The sequence below is a fragment of the Cibotium barometz genome, chromosome 61 (assembly GCF_041138505.1).
Source record: "Cibotium barometz isolate CiBa-2024 chromosome 61, ASM4113850v1, whole genome shotgun sequence".
Taxonomy (NCBI): Eukaryota; Viridiplantae; Streptophyta; class Polypodiopsida; order Cyatheales; family Cibotiaceae; genus Cibotium; species Cibotium barometz.
In genome coordinates, this window is record NC_141106.1 from 26,290,018 (window position 1) to 26,304,451 (window position 14,434).

At 47.7% G+C, this 14,434-nt stretch overlaps 1 protein-coding gene across 2 annotated transcripts in view; it reads left to right on the forward strand.

Annotated features, from left to right (window-relative positions):
* Nucleotides 1–14,434, forward strand: part of SOS4 (pfkB-like carbohydrate kinase family protein) — a 205,708-nt gene that overhangs the window by 53,522 nt on the left and 137,752 nt on the right. For both annotated transcript variants that reach the window (XM_086794545.1, XM_086794546.1), the window contains exon 2: nt 10,918–11,011. In XM_086794545.1, coding sequence (XP_086650671.1) covers nt 10,918–11,011 — 94 coding nt within the window. The remainder of the gene's footprint in view (nt 1–10,917; nt 11,012–14,434) is intronic.

The window sequence follows — 14,434 nt, forward strand, 5'->3', positions numbered from 1 at the left end:
ATATTTGGGTGTACGGCGTATGTTTAGTGCCTAAGGAGCATCGCTCCAAGTTGGACTCGAAGTCTGAGCGCATGACTTTTCTCAGATACAGCACTATGTCCAAGGCATATCGTCTATATGATTCTCAGGGCCGGTAAAGTTGTTGTGAGCCGTGATGTGGTGTTCGACGAGACTCCTACATCTTCAGAGGGGGGTGGTGAGCTTCTTCTTCCTTCACCTCCGTCTCTGCCTCCTCCTCCTCCGCCGCCTCCTCCTCCTCCTCCTCCTTCTGTTACACCTCCAGCTGAGGACACTCAGTCAGATGATGATGACCCTGCTCCTCCTCCGGCGAGTTCGAGCAGATCTGTACGTGGTTGGTATTATCAGACAGTTCGTGATCCTGGGTTACGTGAGCTTCCTTCTGCTCCTCCACCTGGTTCTCTTCGGCGTTCTTCCAGAGTTATAGGGAAACAAATTCATGAGGGCAACATGTTTGTTAATTATGCTCTTATGTCTACTGTCATTAATGGTCCTTTTGATTCCACTTCTGTAGACGAGGCTCTTTCACATGAGCCTTGGCGTCGTGCTATGCCGGCAAACCTGGATGCTATCGAACGGAATTGTACTTGGATTTTGGTGCCTCGGCCACTGCAGCTTAAGGTGATTGGTGTGCGTTGGATCTTCAAATCAAAGTTCCGAGCTGATGGCAGCTTGGACAAGCACAAGGTGAGGTTGGTTGCCAAGGGTTATGCTCAACGCCCTGGAGTCGACTTCGATGAGACCTTCGCTCCGACGGCCCGAATGACTACCATTCGCACCGTTCTTGCACTTGTAGGACATCATAGATGGTCCGTTTTCCAGATGGACGTCAAGTTGGCTTTCCTGAATGGAGAGCTTACACCACAGGAGGTTTATATTGATCAGCCGCTAGGATTTGTTGTTCCAGGCAAATAGGATCATGTGTACCGGCTGAAGAAGGCTTTATATGGTCTAAAGCAGGCTCCGCGGGCTTGGTACTAGCGGTTTGATGAGTTTGCTCGGCCTGCGCCGTTCTCAGTTCTCACGTAGATTCGAACCTTTATATCCTCCTTGAGAGGGGGTTGATTGTTATCATTGTGGTCTATGTTGATGACCTATCTTTACAGGTTCTTATTCTGTGCGGATCTGTTTTGTTATGGATGCTTTGGAGACAGAGTTTGAGATGACGGATCTTGGCCTCTCCGCAGAAGTACACTCGGGAGATTCTTGACAAATTTCAGATGATTGGGTGCAAACGAGTATCTTCTCCTATGGATATTGGTGAGAAGCTTTCTTCACTTGATGCTTCTCCTGGGACTGATCAGGGACAGTATCGGGTTCTCGTCGGTTGTTTGGTATGGTTGACCGACTCCCGATTGGACAAATGCTTCGCAGTTAGTTTATTGAGTTCCTTCTCATCCAAACCCCGTCAGGAGCATGGGTAGTGTGCTCTCAGAGTTCTTCGGTACTTGTGTGGCACTCTGGATTTTGGCATCTTTTATGGCCAAGGACGCACTCTTGTTGGATGGTCTGACTCAGACTGGTGGGTTGGAGATCCAGATACATGGCGTTCGACCATTGGTTGTGTTTTTTCACTTGGGTTTCTTGGAGCAGTAAAAAGCAGCCTACTGTGGCGCTTTCCTCTACCGAGGCGGAGTACCGTGCAGTCTGTTATGCTGCATGTGAGGCGATATGGTTGCGGAGATTATTGGAGGAGCTTGGTTGTCCTCCTACCAGATCTACTCTTCTTTGGTGTGACAATCAGAGTTGCATCGCGATCGCCAAGAACCTTGTGTTTCATGCTCTTACGAAACACATTGAGATTCAGTATCACTATGTTCGTGAACAGGTTCTTGCTGGAGATTTGCATTTGGAGTATTGTCCTTCCGTGGAGAATGCTGTAGATTTGTTCACCAAGCTGGTTTCTCAGGCTTCCTTGGCTCCTCATCTTTGGATTATCGGAGTTTGTTCAGCATCTGGTGCTGAGAGGAGATGTTAGCACATTCATCCCCAGATTCTGCTCTTTTATGGTGCCCATTTGGTCCGTTTTGCATGGACCTTGCTTGTGGGCTGGCCACCCCTTTTTCTAGTATTTTTTTTGGGATTTTTCCTAGCTTTTCTGGCATTTTCCAGTCGGCCTGTCCAGTAGCTCCAGTCGGCCTGTCCAGTAGCTAGAGTCGGCCAGCTTACCACTCTATAAATAGTGGGTGCTGGCCTCTCATTGTTCATTCATTCTTGTACATATTTTGCCCCCTCACTTATGAGACTTGTAGTGTCTCTTGCTTGGGACTGTTTTGCTTCAGTATATTCAGCGTAGTTTTCTCCATCTCTCTCTCTCTCTTGCACTCTCTGTTCAGCACATTCTAGTGCCACTCTGCTTCCGCTTTGTGCACTCTTTCAAATTTGCCGCTGGTGTGATGAGGTACGGATCTGTCCAATGGCACAACGTATCCCATGTGATAGGTGTACATCCATGTATGCTGGGCGGGTGATAAAATCATCTGGTGAGAGGTGTAGAAAATGGCTCATTACATTGAGCCATTTTCGTGCCTAAGGGCTCAAGGGGACTAGTCCATGTCCTCTCTGTGTCCACTCTGATGATATCCATCCTGATCACGCGGTTTTGCTCTGAGCGGGTGAGATCCAAAAATGGACAATCCAGACTGTATTGAAAGGGTGGTAGTGCTATCCGCAAACCACGTAGGTCAAACCATGATCTCATCTGAGCATACCGGCAATGAGTATCTCCATCCTCTGCCAACTGCATGGATGAGGTCAATGCCAATTGGGAGTACCTCTGCTGAGGGAGCTCCCATAGCCATTGTAAAAAGGTAACTGCTTGGAATAGGGCCTTGGTGGTGCGGCACCCAGCTTAGACCGAACAATCTCACGTGGTACTGATGATTTGCTCTGAATCATGCGGGCAAATCATCATAATCAGTGGTCTCTCCATTTGCCTCCATCCCTCTCTGAGACCTGTGATGTATGCTGGGCCCCCAAATTGGAGCTCCATGCAGGAGGGTCGATGTGACAAGCGTATCAAATAGCCACAATTTGGTGTGCGGCTTCTGAAACTGTATGTGCGCACATTGCCTCTCAAGTGCCCCCAAGGCTGCATGCGCTCGAGCTAATCTAGCTGCTGCTGCCTCCTTCAGGGAGAAATGTGGTCCTGTGAAAGTAACTCCCAAGTAGACATATGACCTGATGTACTCAACCGGCTCCCCTCGGAAAGTGAATCGAGGCTCTGATCTCGTCACCCATGCCTGTGGTGTTAAACACCATAACCTTGGTTTTCCCAAGGGTCATTGTCAGATCTCTATCCGTACAGAATGCGTGTAATGTATCCAGATGTCTCTGTAATCCCTCCGGAGAGTCCGAGATTAGAACAATATCATTAGCATATAACAAGATGGGTATGAACACCCCTGCTAGGCATGCCCTTGGGCCTCCCAATCTGTCTACATAATTGGAGACCACATCAATGTACAATCCAAAGAGGGTGGGCGATAGCGGGCATTCCTGCTTCACCCCTATCGTGCTGGTCACTATATCGGATAGTCCGCCTGGAGCTCGGACTCTGCCTGTCATAGATTCATACAAAAGCATATATCCCCCACTGCATATCCTCAGGTACCTCAATGTCATGCAATCTGTGCATAAGCCTGGCACGTGGTACGGTATCGAAGGCTTTGCGGAAGTCCAGAAAATCCTCTCATGAAGCCGGCCTGTCCATGTGCTTGATGACCATGCCTCTCTGCCCATCGGCTCAGCTCCAACTCCAATATAGAGCCATATAGTTTGGCCAAGTAATGACCAATCATGATCGTCTTGTAGTTGCCTGGTACCATGGGGTCCCCACTCTTAAAGAGTGGTACAATGATATGCTTGGTCTAGCTTGTTGGGAAAACCTCACAAATGGCACGATTAAACACATGTATGATGAGCGGAGCCAACGTGTCGCACGCATATGAGAAGTGCTCTCCAACTAGCCCGTCATGATCCTGTGCCTTTCCATTCTGTAACCTGTCTATCGCATCTAGCCGGTCTACTCCCAGTGGAGGGGGGTAGGGGGCTGTCCTGGTGCATCATATAGCTCTCTAGCATAAGCATGCCATGCCTTAGGTGCAGTAATCGGAGTACCAGGCTGTCTCCCTGAAACATCTTCCATGCCCTCTTGCTGTCCTTCCCTAGGAAGAGTTGGTAGATCTCCTCCTCTAGCTTAGCCAGGTAGGCTCGTTTCTTCCTCCGCACAAGGCGCCGAAAGATCATCTTGGCCTGTCTATGCGTGTGAGTCCCAATGGCAATCTCACGGTGTAGCTGTGCTCGTGTCTCATGGCACTCATCATCATACCAACTGTTTTGTGGGGCAGTGCTGCGGGGTGGGGGGTGGGGGAGGGATCATAGTGCAGGGAAACGCATATGAGGCGGATGCATGTAGTACACCTGCCAATCCTCATAATCTCATCCAGAGGGCTATGCGGGTCTAAAGCAAACAAGCCGTTAGATACTGCATCTCGGTAAACCCCAACTGTCTCACGTGTAAATTGATATCTCGGGTATCGAGTGGCTGGCCCATCTCTCGGGGATCTACCTACTAGTGTGAAACTCAGGTATGCATGATCGGCTACCATGCCAATGGGCCGACTAGAAATTGTGAAACCCCGCACATCAGGTATCAATGAAGGAGATCCCATCAAGTAGTCCATTGTTCTCGCTCCCCCTTTAGAGTTCCAGTGTGTGACAGCATCTGATCCTTGCCATCTCGATAGGCCATTGTATATGACCAACCCATGTGCACTCCTGAGTGTGAGAAAATGCTTGCCATAATCTGGAATCTCCCTCTCATCCTGTGCTGATCTCTGCAACCCTACATCCTTTGCCGTGGTCTCCCGGTACATAGCCTCTTGAGTATCATATAGCTCTGTCTACTTTGTGCCTATACGCGCATTAAAGACTCCCAATAGTAATATGTCTCCCATGCTGGCAAACCTCATGATATCATCATATAGTGGTGTATAGGGCGACTCTCCTGATGGTACAAACCTGGAGTGGGCTGGGGGAAAGTAGCATACCGCCACATATAGCTCACGGAGCCCCTCTTTGCATATTCGGACCCACATGTACCTCGCATCTGCATCTCTATGTACCACATGTATTTTGTCACAAAGCTCCTCCCTGAAAAGTATTGCCACTCCTCCAGATCCTCTGGTGCCTCCCACTGTGCATGGTTGAGGGTAGAACACTGATTCCCATCTATAACCCCACACGTCAGGAAGCTTCTTGTTTGTGCATTGATGGGTCTCCGTATACATAGCAATATCATTGTGTCTGAAAGTATCCTGCATCTGTTCTAAGGGCTCCATTGCAATGCATCTGTTCTAAGGGCTCCATTGCAATTCCACACCGTGAATCGCAAGGTCTCATAGGCCGTGCACTATCATGCGGGCCTCCTCCCCGTAATGATGACTCGGCCATCTCTGTATACCGCCCATTTTCCCTCTTTCCTTGCCACAAGCACACGCGGCATGTGTTCCTTCCGGTGTGCTATCTGTGCCGGTGTAAGGTCCTCATCCAAATAAATCTTTTCCCCCTTAAGGGCCATCCTTTTGGAGAGGAAGGCCTTCTTCTTTTCCAAGTCACCAAACCTGATGATCAATATCTTCGCCCTGCTCCAGTAATGGGTACATCAGTGGCTCCAATTTTTGTTGCAAGAGCTTTTGCATCCTCTTGGGGATTTTCCTTATCTTCCCACCCAACTACGTGTACATATAAGGCACGTGCCCGTCTCTTGGCTTCCTCTTCCAATGTAGCATTCATCACCTCTACTTTATTGACTGGTGGATCCTTATGCTTTTTTACTACTTCAATCCATGGGCTGACTTCCTCAATTTCTTTCTTTGTGGCACTGGCAATTTCAGCCCATGAATGCATTTCCTTCTCGCCTGCAGCCAGTTTTGCCTTTTATGATTCCAAAGTGTTTTGCATTTCTGTGATGTCTTTTTCGCGATCAGCCATACATGTCTTCAAAGTGCCTTTGTACGATACAACTGTTGTGCCAATCTCCCGTAGCATGTTATCCTTTCATTTCTGCATTCTTTTTTCATTTCCGTGTGCATCAAGGCTTGGGCTAATTCCATCTCAACCCGTACTTGGGCTTGCATTTCTCCCTTCAATTGGGCATATATCTCTTCCTTCAGCGTTTCGTATATCACTTTCCTTTGGGCATGCATTTGCTCAGTCCATTCCTTTTCAAGCTCCTGTCGCATGGTGCTCATCTCTATCCTTATGTGCAGCTGTATCTCCTCATGGAGTGCCTCGTCACGTCGGGCCGTCTTTGCAAGCCTTTGTGAGCCAGGGGACATGATCCCTTCCCTTAGTCTTCTGCGATAGGCATTTGGTGCCTTTGTGGGGGTGTGAAAGATTGTTTCACCATCTTGTTCTCCCTCCTGGGATTGAGACATGTTTACCCCTAGTTGTTGCGTTGGGGGCCTGAGCAAGGGTGACTGGGAAAAGGGGGGGGGGAGGGGGGGAAACCCCTACGCACAGAGCAAACATGGGCGCCGCACACCAGTGGGTGGGAAAAGGGAGGGAAACCCCTATGCACAGAGCAGACACGGGCGCCCAGAGAAAGGAGTTTATTTTGAATTTCTAGGCGCCTCTAGGCGATGTATTAGTTTTCTTGACAGGTCAAGATGAGGTGGACGAGGCTGTCCAACTTATGCAGTACGAAGCTGAAAATAGAGAGAGAGAGAAAGAAAGTTGTATTAACGTCTACTAGAGGCCGAACTCGGCCTATGAGACAAATCAATGTACAACTGTCAATGTCTTCTGGATGTCCAAAAAAAAAAGAACAAAATGAACATGAAATAGACTATGTAAGTACTGAGCTAGTGGGGGGGGGGGGTGATGGATGGAGCACTACTGCTAGAGGCTCAGTATGCAACCTATATGCGTAGGGTATACAAGAATGCAATACAGATCTGTCTAGCTCCAACCAGTACCATAATGGGGGTGTAATATGTGATACATAGGCGATGGCGAGGCAAAAATACCTCAGAGCATGATCTCCGGGTGTGAGTGTAAGTGAGCTAGGCGCTCCTGAATATGGTGCTGATGTCGAGCCCGTATCTGTGTGATCTCCCTCTGATGTAGTCTGGGAGTCTGGTAGCCTGGTGCTCTCGGTCTCCGTCTGGCTCGGAGGTCCACAGCGCGTTGAAGTGTAACCCCCTCGCGTGTGAGGGTAGGCGCTGGGATAGATCTCTGGAAGAAATCAGTGAGCTGGAGCTGTCGCTCATCTCTCCCTGTGGTATGAGTCCGTATCAGTCTCTCTCTGTGGCGCTGTCTCTCTAGCAAGAACTGGCCAAATCTGCACTGGTCTGCAGACTCCATGATCTGGCGGAGTGAGGGATGTCCACTGAAGAGAGAGAAAGAAGAAAGAAAGAAAGAAAGTTATATTAACGTCCACGGGAGGCCGAATCCAACCTATGGGACAGATTAGGTACATCCATTTACATTCCACTCTGGGTATCGATGCCAAAGAGGCATAAAACTGAAAAAAAATAACTCAAAATGAACTCTTAAGACTCTTAAGAGTTTAAATTACAATGGGTTCTATTGCATCTAGTTCGAAATTAAGGTTCAAAATAAAAATAGCTATATTTCATCCATGGATGGATTTGCTCTTGAGGGGGGTGGGGTACAGAATTCTTTAATGATTGCTTGCCATTGCCCATTTGCCATTCTTTCTTGCTTCTTTAACTTTATTCAGCTCTGCCGATCTGTTCTTGAGTTGTAGTGGGCAGCTATCCATACCTTTGTCCCTTGGAGAGACCTTGTTTGCTTCATCACTGCTATTTTCTCATTGTTGTCCATATAGGAGACTTTTGCATGTGTACCCTTTACTATAATAGAGATAGGGTCTCCTAAGTCCACGAAGGGGACTACTTTGCTCAGTTGTGCTATAAGTACATCTGTATCTAATATGTAGTCTTCTCGAAGCTCTGGAGAGCTGTCTGCCCTATCCCAGCCTTGAGGAAGACCACCGACTCTGATTACCTTTTTGTTACTTTCCATTCTTTCCTTTTCTTTGACCGCTGATATGACTTCTTTAACAAAATGTTGTGAGTTAACTGAATTTACCTTTGAAACATGGTTTGTCGTTTCTGTTTGTAGTGTTGTAGGTATGGGTCCTTCTCGTGCTTCCTCTTGCTTCGTCTTCATGTCTTGCACTTGCACTTTCAGTTCATTGATTTGTTCATCTTTCTTGATAGTCTCTTGTTTCAGTGCTGCTAATTCTCCCTGGAGTTTCTTCAGTTCTTGCATGAGGTAGGCTTCCCATGGTGTCGGCTTGCTCACGGGTGGAGGAATGGGCGGTAATCGTGAAGCGGTGACTGAGGCAAAAGACTTCTTACTTTCCATGTGTTGCTGCTGATAAAGGAGAGGGCTGTTGGTGGAACGAGTCTCCCCTCAAGGGTACCCTCTCCCCTTTGGGGGAGACTCAGAAAATGGGACCTACAAGATGCTCAGCTACAGGTGCAGGGGGGCGCGCAAGGTATGCAGTTTGCAGGGGGCGGGCTGAGTGGGCTGAGTGGGGCGCGACTAGCAAGCGACGCGCTGGAGAGAGAGAGGGCAGGGTGCGCGCAGGCGACGCGCTGGAGACCTGCGCGCGCTGGAGAGAGAGCTGCGCGCAGGCACGCGCTGGAGAGAGCGCACGAGCAGGCGACGCGCGCAGGCGAGAGAGAGAGAGAGAGAGAGAGAGAGAGAGAGAGAGAGAGAGAGTGTCTACTAAAGACCCAATGGGCCTATGAGACCAAAGTGATACAATAATGTCCATGGCATATCTCATCATGGAATGGAAAATAAAACAGAAAGAAAACATACATGGACATATCTCATCATGGAATGGAAAATAAAACAGAAAGAAAACATAAACATAGCTATCTCACGGGGTGATACAAAACTGTCCATGGAAACTCATCATGGAATACTAAGAACATCATAACAAGAGAGTAGCATCAGCCTCCGAGTAGATGGTATATCACTCTCCAAAATATCAAGCATGGGGCTAATGAGTAAGGCCGAGAGGTCTCCCTCAGCTATGTCATGTGGAAAGGTAGCTCAATGGCGATGGAGCATGTCTTGGATCTGGAACTAATGGCGTGAACGTGGCCGACAGCCGAGCACGCTGGAGTGCGGATGCTTGGTCCGAGGTAACTCTTCTTGGGCGAGGTAGGTCCGGAGCAGCTCGTGGAGGCTCTACAAGATCCACTATATTGGTGTCCTCCACCTCCAGGGTCCGGAAGGAATTGGTGATGTGTCCTCAAAGGTCCCGACATCTAGTCTCAATGCTCCGTTGCAGTTCCATACTGCAAGTCTCAGACTCATCCCATAGGTCTCGCACCGTCAGGTGGTGCGTCTCTCTAGTATCACCACTCTGCCTCCTCTGTAAAATACTAGCTTTCCTTTTTCTCTGGCTGCGCTAATCTCCGGCATGCGCTCCCTCATATGTGCTAGCTGTGTCAAGGTAAGGTCATCTCCTAAAAAGATGCCCGTTTTCTTAAGGGCGGAGCGCTTGGCCAAGAAATCCTTCTTGGCCTCCAAGGTGGGAAAGCGTAAAATGAGAGCTCTCTCCTCCATTCTTGTCTTTCTTGCCCACTCTCTAAGCCCCCGTGTGTGTAGGCCTCGAAATGCCCATGCGTGTGTATAAATCTTTGGCTTCCTCCTCTACAATTGTCACCGTCCTTAAGACCCATGATCCGCACATGAAGTTTCCTTGTCTTTCTTCTTTGTTCCTCCTCAATGGTTAGGTTGATAATCTTCGAGGTAGATGTGCTTTCGGCCTCCTTGTTCTTACCTTTCTTAACCACTTCTATCCATTTCTCCGTTTCATCTACTTGCTTTTGCGTCTTCGTGAGCACCTCCCTGGGCCTTCTTTTCTTCTCCCTCTTGAAGTGTTCTCACTTGGGCCTTGATGGTGTTCAGCTCCTCCATCATGACGGGCTGAATTTCACCTTCCTCGAGCTTATGTTGAGCACGTGCTTCTTCTATCTCCTTGTTGAGATTTGCGATCTCTGCATCTTGGGCTGCTATCCGCGCTTCAAGCTTCTTGACTTTGTCAAGAAGGCTCCGGTTGACCATATTAATTGCATTGTCCGTCTTACTGAGCTGGTGGGGGGGTGTGATGGATGGAGCACTACTGCTAGAGGCTCAGTGTGCAACCTATATGTGTAGGGTATACAAGAATGCAATGCAGATCTGTCTAGCTCCAACTAGTACCATAATGGGGGTGTAATATGTGATACATAGGCGATGGCGAGGCAAAAATACCTCGGAGCATGATCTCCGGGTGTGAGTGTAAGTGAGCTAGCCACTCCTGGATATGGTGCTGATGTTGAGCCCGTATTTCTGTGATCTCCCTTTGATGTAGTCTGGGAGTCTGGTAGCGTGGTGCTCTCGGTCTCCGTCTGGCTCGGAGGTCCGTAGCGCGCTGAAGGGTAACCCCCTCTTGGTGAGAATAGGCACTGGGATAGATCTCTAGAAGAAATCAGTGAGTTGGAGCTGTCGCCCACCTCTCCCTGTGGGTATGAGTCCGTAGATATATTAAGTGTCTACTAAAGACCCTATGGGCCTATGAGACCAAAGTGATACAATAATTTCCATGGCAAATCTCATCATGGAAAATAAAACAGAAAGAAAATATAAACATAGCTATCACACTGGGGTGATACAAAACTGTCCATGGAAACTCATTATGGAATACTAAGAACATCGGAACATGAGAGTAGCATCAGCTGCGAGTAGATGGTATACCACTCTCCAAAATATCAAGCATGGGGCTAATGAGTATGGCCGAGAGCGAGAGAGCGAGAGCGAGAGCGAGAACACAAGATGTTCTGATTGGTATTTTGAATGGCATGACAGGGATATGTTGGAAATAAGGCTGCCGTCTTTCCTTTGCAACTTCTTGGCTTTGATGTGGATCCTATCAACTCTGTTCAGTTTTCTAATCACACAGGCTAGTATCAGCACATGAACTGGTTAGGCTAAGCATCTTCCAGCAAACTTTGAATGAATTTTTAAAGGAGAACTATCCTTTCAAGTTTTTGAGCTACTGTACTATTGCTAATTTTAGTGGTAAATGGCTTTTGGTGCTTTTAATACTAGCTAGTAGTACTATCACTCGTAGCATTACGATAAATGCGAACAAGCAAAACCATTACTGCTTTTAAGCAGATTTGCTACATCTACAGTATCACTCTTAGTATTACCTTAACTACTGCTAACTAGCACTCTTAGAAGCAATGTTCACTAGTTTTGATGCTAACTAGTAGTAGTATCAACAATACTAGCACCATTTACTCTTTTGTTAATTAGCACTAATAGTACTTCTGCTTACTAGCATTGTAACTTAGGAAATTATATGCTTGGTTGTATTACACATGTACATGTGGGATGAGGGCCTAAGCACATGATATGGGGCATAGGACTTGGGTTTATGGGCAGCCCATGTGTGAAACGTCATAGGAGTAAGTTACTATATAAGTCACGTTTGGGATAGTTTATACATCTTTTTGACATATTACCATTTTGGTCCATCTTCTTTGCCTAGAGCAAGCTTTTATGGTGAGCTCTCCCTCTTGAGAAGCTATGTGTGTACTCCATTATGAGTGCAAACCATGGTACTCCGATTGAGTGCACCATTTACCTTTCTTGCAACAAGCACTACTAGCATTGCTTACTAGAACTACTTAATATCATTACTAGTAGTACTTTACTACTAGCGTTAAAATCACTACTACTAGTAGTGCTTTTACTAGCATTAAGTCAATCATAAAGATTATTTTATAATTCATTTCTTTAGTTTAGTACCATTGCAGGCTGAACTCTTCCAATGTTTCAAGGCTTGTTATCTAGACCTTAAAATTTAGCTCTGAGCATTTGAGTCTCTAAATCCCTATTTTGTCCAAAAAGTACACGTGTTGTTGTAGTGCACATATACAGATGTCCTTTCTCAAGGATTTATTCAATTAGTGTGCCTTCAAAATTTTAGCCTCCATGGAGCATTATGCAAATGTAGATGTCAAATGTGTACAAGTATAGATACATTGTACAAGTGCACATCTTTCCAGCAATTGTACTGCACTTTGGGAATTTGTCCTATGCCCAAAAAACTATCAAGCTACCTACCACAATTTGAAATATATTATGGGCTCACCATCTTGCAGAACAATGGAGAGAGGTGCGCAAAAACCAGCAATGAACGAGAAAGAAAGAGAAAGACAGATTTTATTAACGTCTTCAAAAGACCCAAATGGTCTATGGTGCCAAAAAAGATGTTACATTTCTATGAATATATAGTATGTCAGCACACCATGAAAAAGAAAAACTAGTTGTGAAAAGAAAAAAACAGGGCCCACATACTATGTAGACCTTTTGTATGTAAGAGTAGGTGGTAAATGTGTCAGAACTTGTGTGTTATCCTCTCCTTATGGTCGGAACATGTCATGGGAAAAAACTGTAAAAGAAACTAGCTAGCTATGATGTGAACACGTGAAAATGAAAAAGGAATACATGATAGCCATGTGGTTGAAGCCTGTGATGTGGTATGAGTACATGTTAGCGATATACTATAGAGAGAGATGGGGGCCCTATGAGTACATGTAAGTAATATACTATAGAGAGAGAGATGGTTGAAGCCTGTGATATGGTATGAATATATGTTAGCAATATACTATAGAGAGATGGGGGCCCTATGTGGGGCCCATATCAATGACCTCATGGTGACCCTCCAAATCCACAGTTCGTGGTTCTGTAGAATCTTTTGGATATGAAGTTGGCATGCAGAATCAGTACATGTTAGCAATATACTATAGAGAGAGATGGTTGAAGCTTGTGATATGGTATTTGTTAGCAATATACTATAGAGAGATGGGGGCCCTATGTGGGCGCCATATCAATGACCTCGTGGGCCGCATCGGACGCAGGCCGCCGGAAGACCGCTGTAGACAAGCCAGGTGCCAACTGCTGAGCCCCTGTGGGCGACCAGCCACTGGAAAGTCGAGATCCTGCGGGCCTGTCGACTAGCCCAGAGCCGGGCCCAAAAATCCTCCAGGAACTCCTGTGAGAGTCCCTGTAGCCGCCAATGCCCCACTGCAGCTGGAGAGACCATCCTCCTCGCCGTCAAAATATGCCGCCCCAACCGAACAATATACTGGGAAAAGGTGATCTTTGTGGCCTCAAGGGATGCATAAGGATCATGCCACTCGTACTCACCAAGGTTCCACTGGAGCCGGGCCAAGGGGCGCGCTGCATATGCCCATATGCGCCAATCCAGGAGCACATCTGCAGGGTCTGGGTCAATATGCCACTTCCGAGAAGCGGCGGCCACTACCCGTATCCTCTGAAAAGTGCACTCTGCAACCAAAGGCGACTCCACCTCCACTCTCTGAAGTCTGTCCTCATCCTGAATCTCATAGTAGAGGCATCTGCCATCCTTAGTGCAAGCTCTGACAGCAATAAGGATCTCCAACTGTGTAAAGGCTCCCATCCACCGTGGGGCCACTAGCTCGAGAGGCGTGAACCACTCCTCTGTGAGTGCCTCCTGAATGTCATCCCTCATAATCAACCCCCCTCTGAAGTGACTCAGCCTCTCCACCTGGATCTCCTCTGGGAGTCTGCAGAAGGCCTGCCAGTCTCCAAAGCTACAAGCTGGGCCTGCCGCCAAAGGTCCCCAGGCTAGACGAGGCCGAGAACCCAGCATATGACCTTGCTCTGTGCGAACCGCTGGGCTCCAGATGAGCGGCTGGCTGGCCCGCTCCTCAACACAAGAAGGAGGTCTCTGAGAGAGCCCCGGTCTCAGCAGCTCCCACGCTCTCAAGATGCTGAAGGCAAATCTGTCCTCCCATCCTCTACTGAGGCTTGTCCTCCTCATCTCTATGAAGATCCATCGAATCTCTGGTGCCCAAGTTCCCCTTGCTGGGGGAGCCCGAGCCTGCAGCCGCTGCAAAAGAAGCTCTTTCCAAGGCTCAGCACTTGGAAGCAGCCCCCGAACAATAAGCTTCCCCAATAAGGCTCTACTCTGATCGACTGGATCTATAATGCCCAAGCCTCCCTGGGCCAGCGGAAGTGTAATAACTGCCCAAGCAACCTTTGCTCGGGCTGGCTGACCGTCCTGCCCTGACCAAAGAAAGTTCCTGATCAGCCTCTGTACCTGGCTGATGCAAGAGCTCGAGAAGATCCTACAAGACGTAATGTACCACATGGTCGCTAAAAGCACCTGATTTGCCACCACCACCCTCCGAGCCAAGGATAGCCGAGCTGTACTCCAATACAAAAGCTTCTTCCGAATGCTCAGAAGAAGCGAGGCAATCTGTTGCTCAGGTGACAAATCTAGTCCAATCTGGCATCCCAAATATTGCACTGCTGTGCCAGGAGGGAT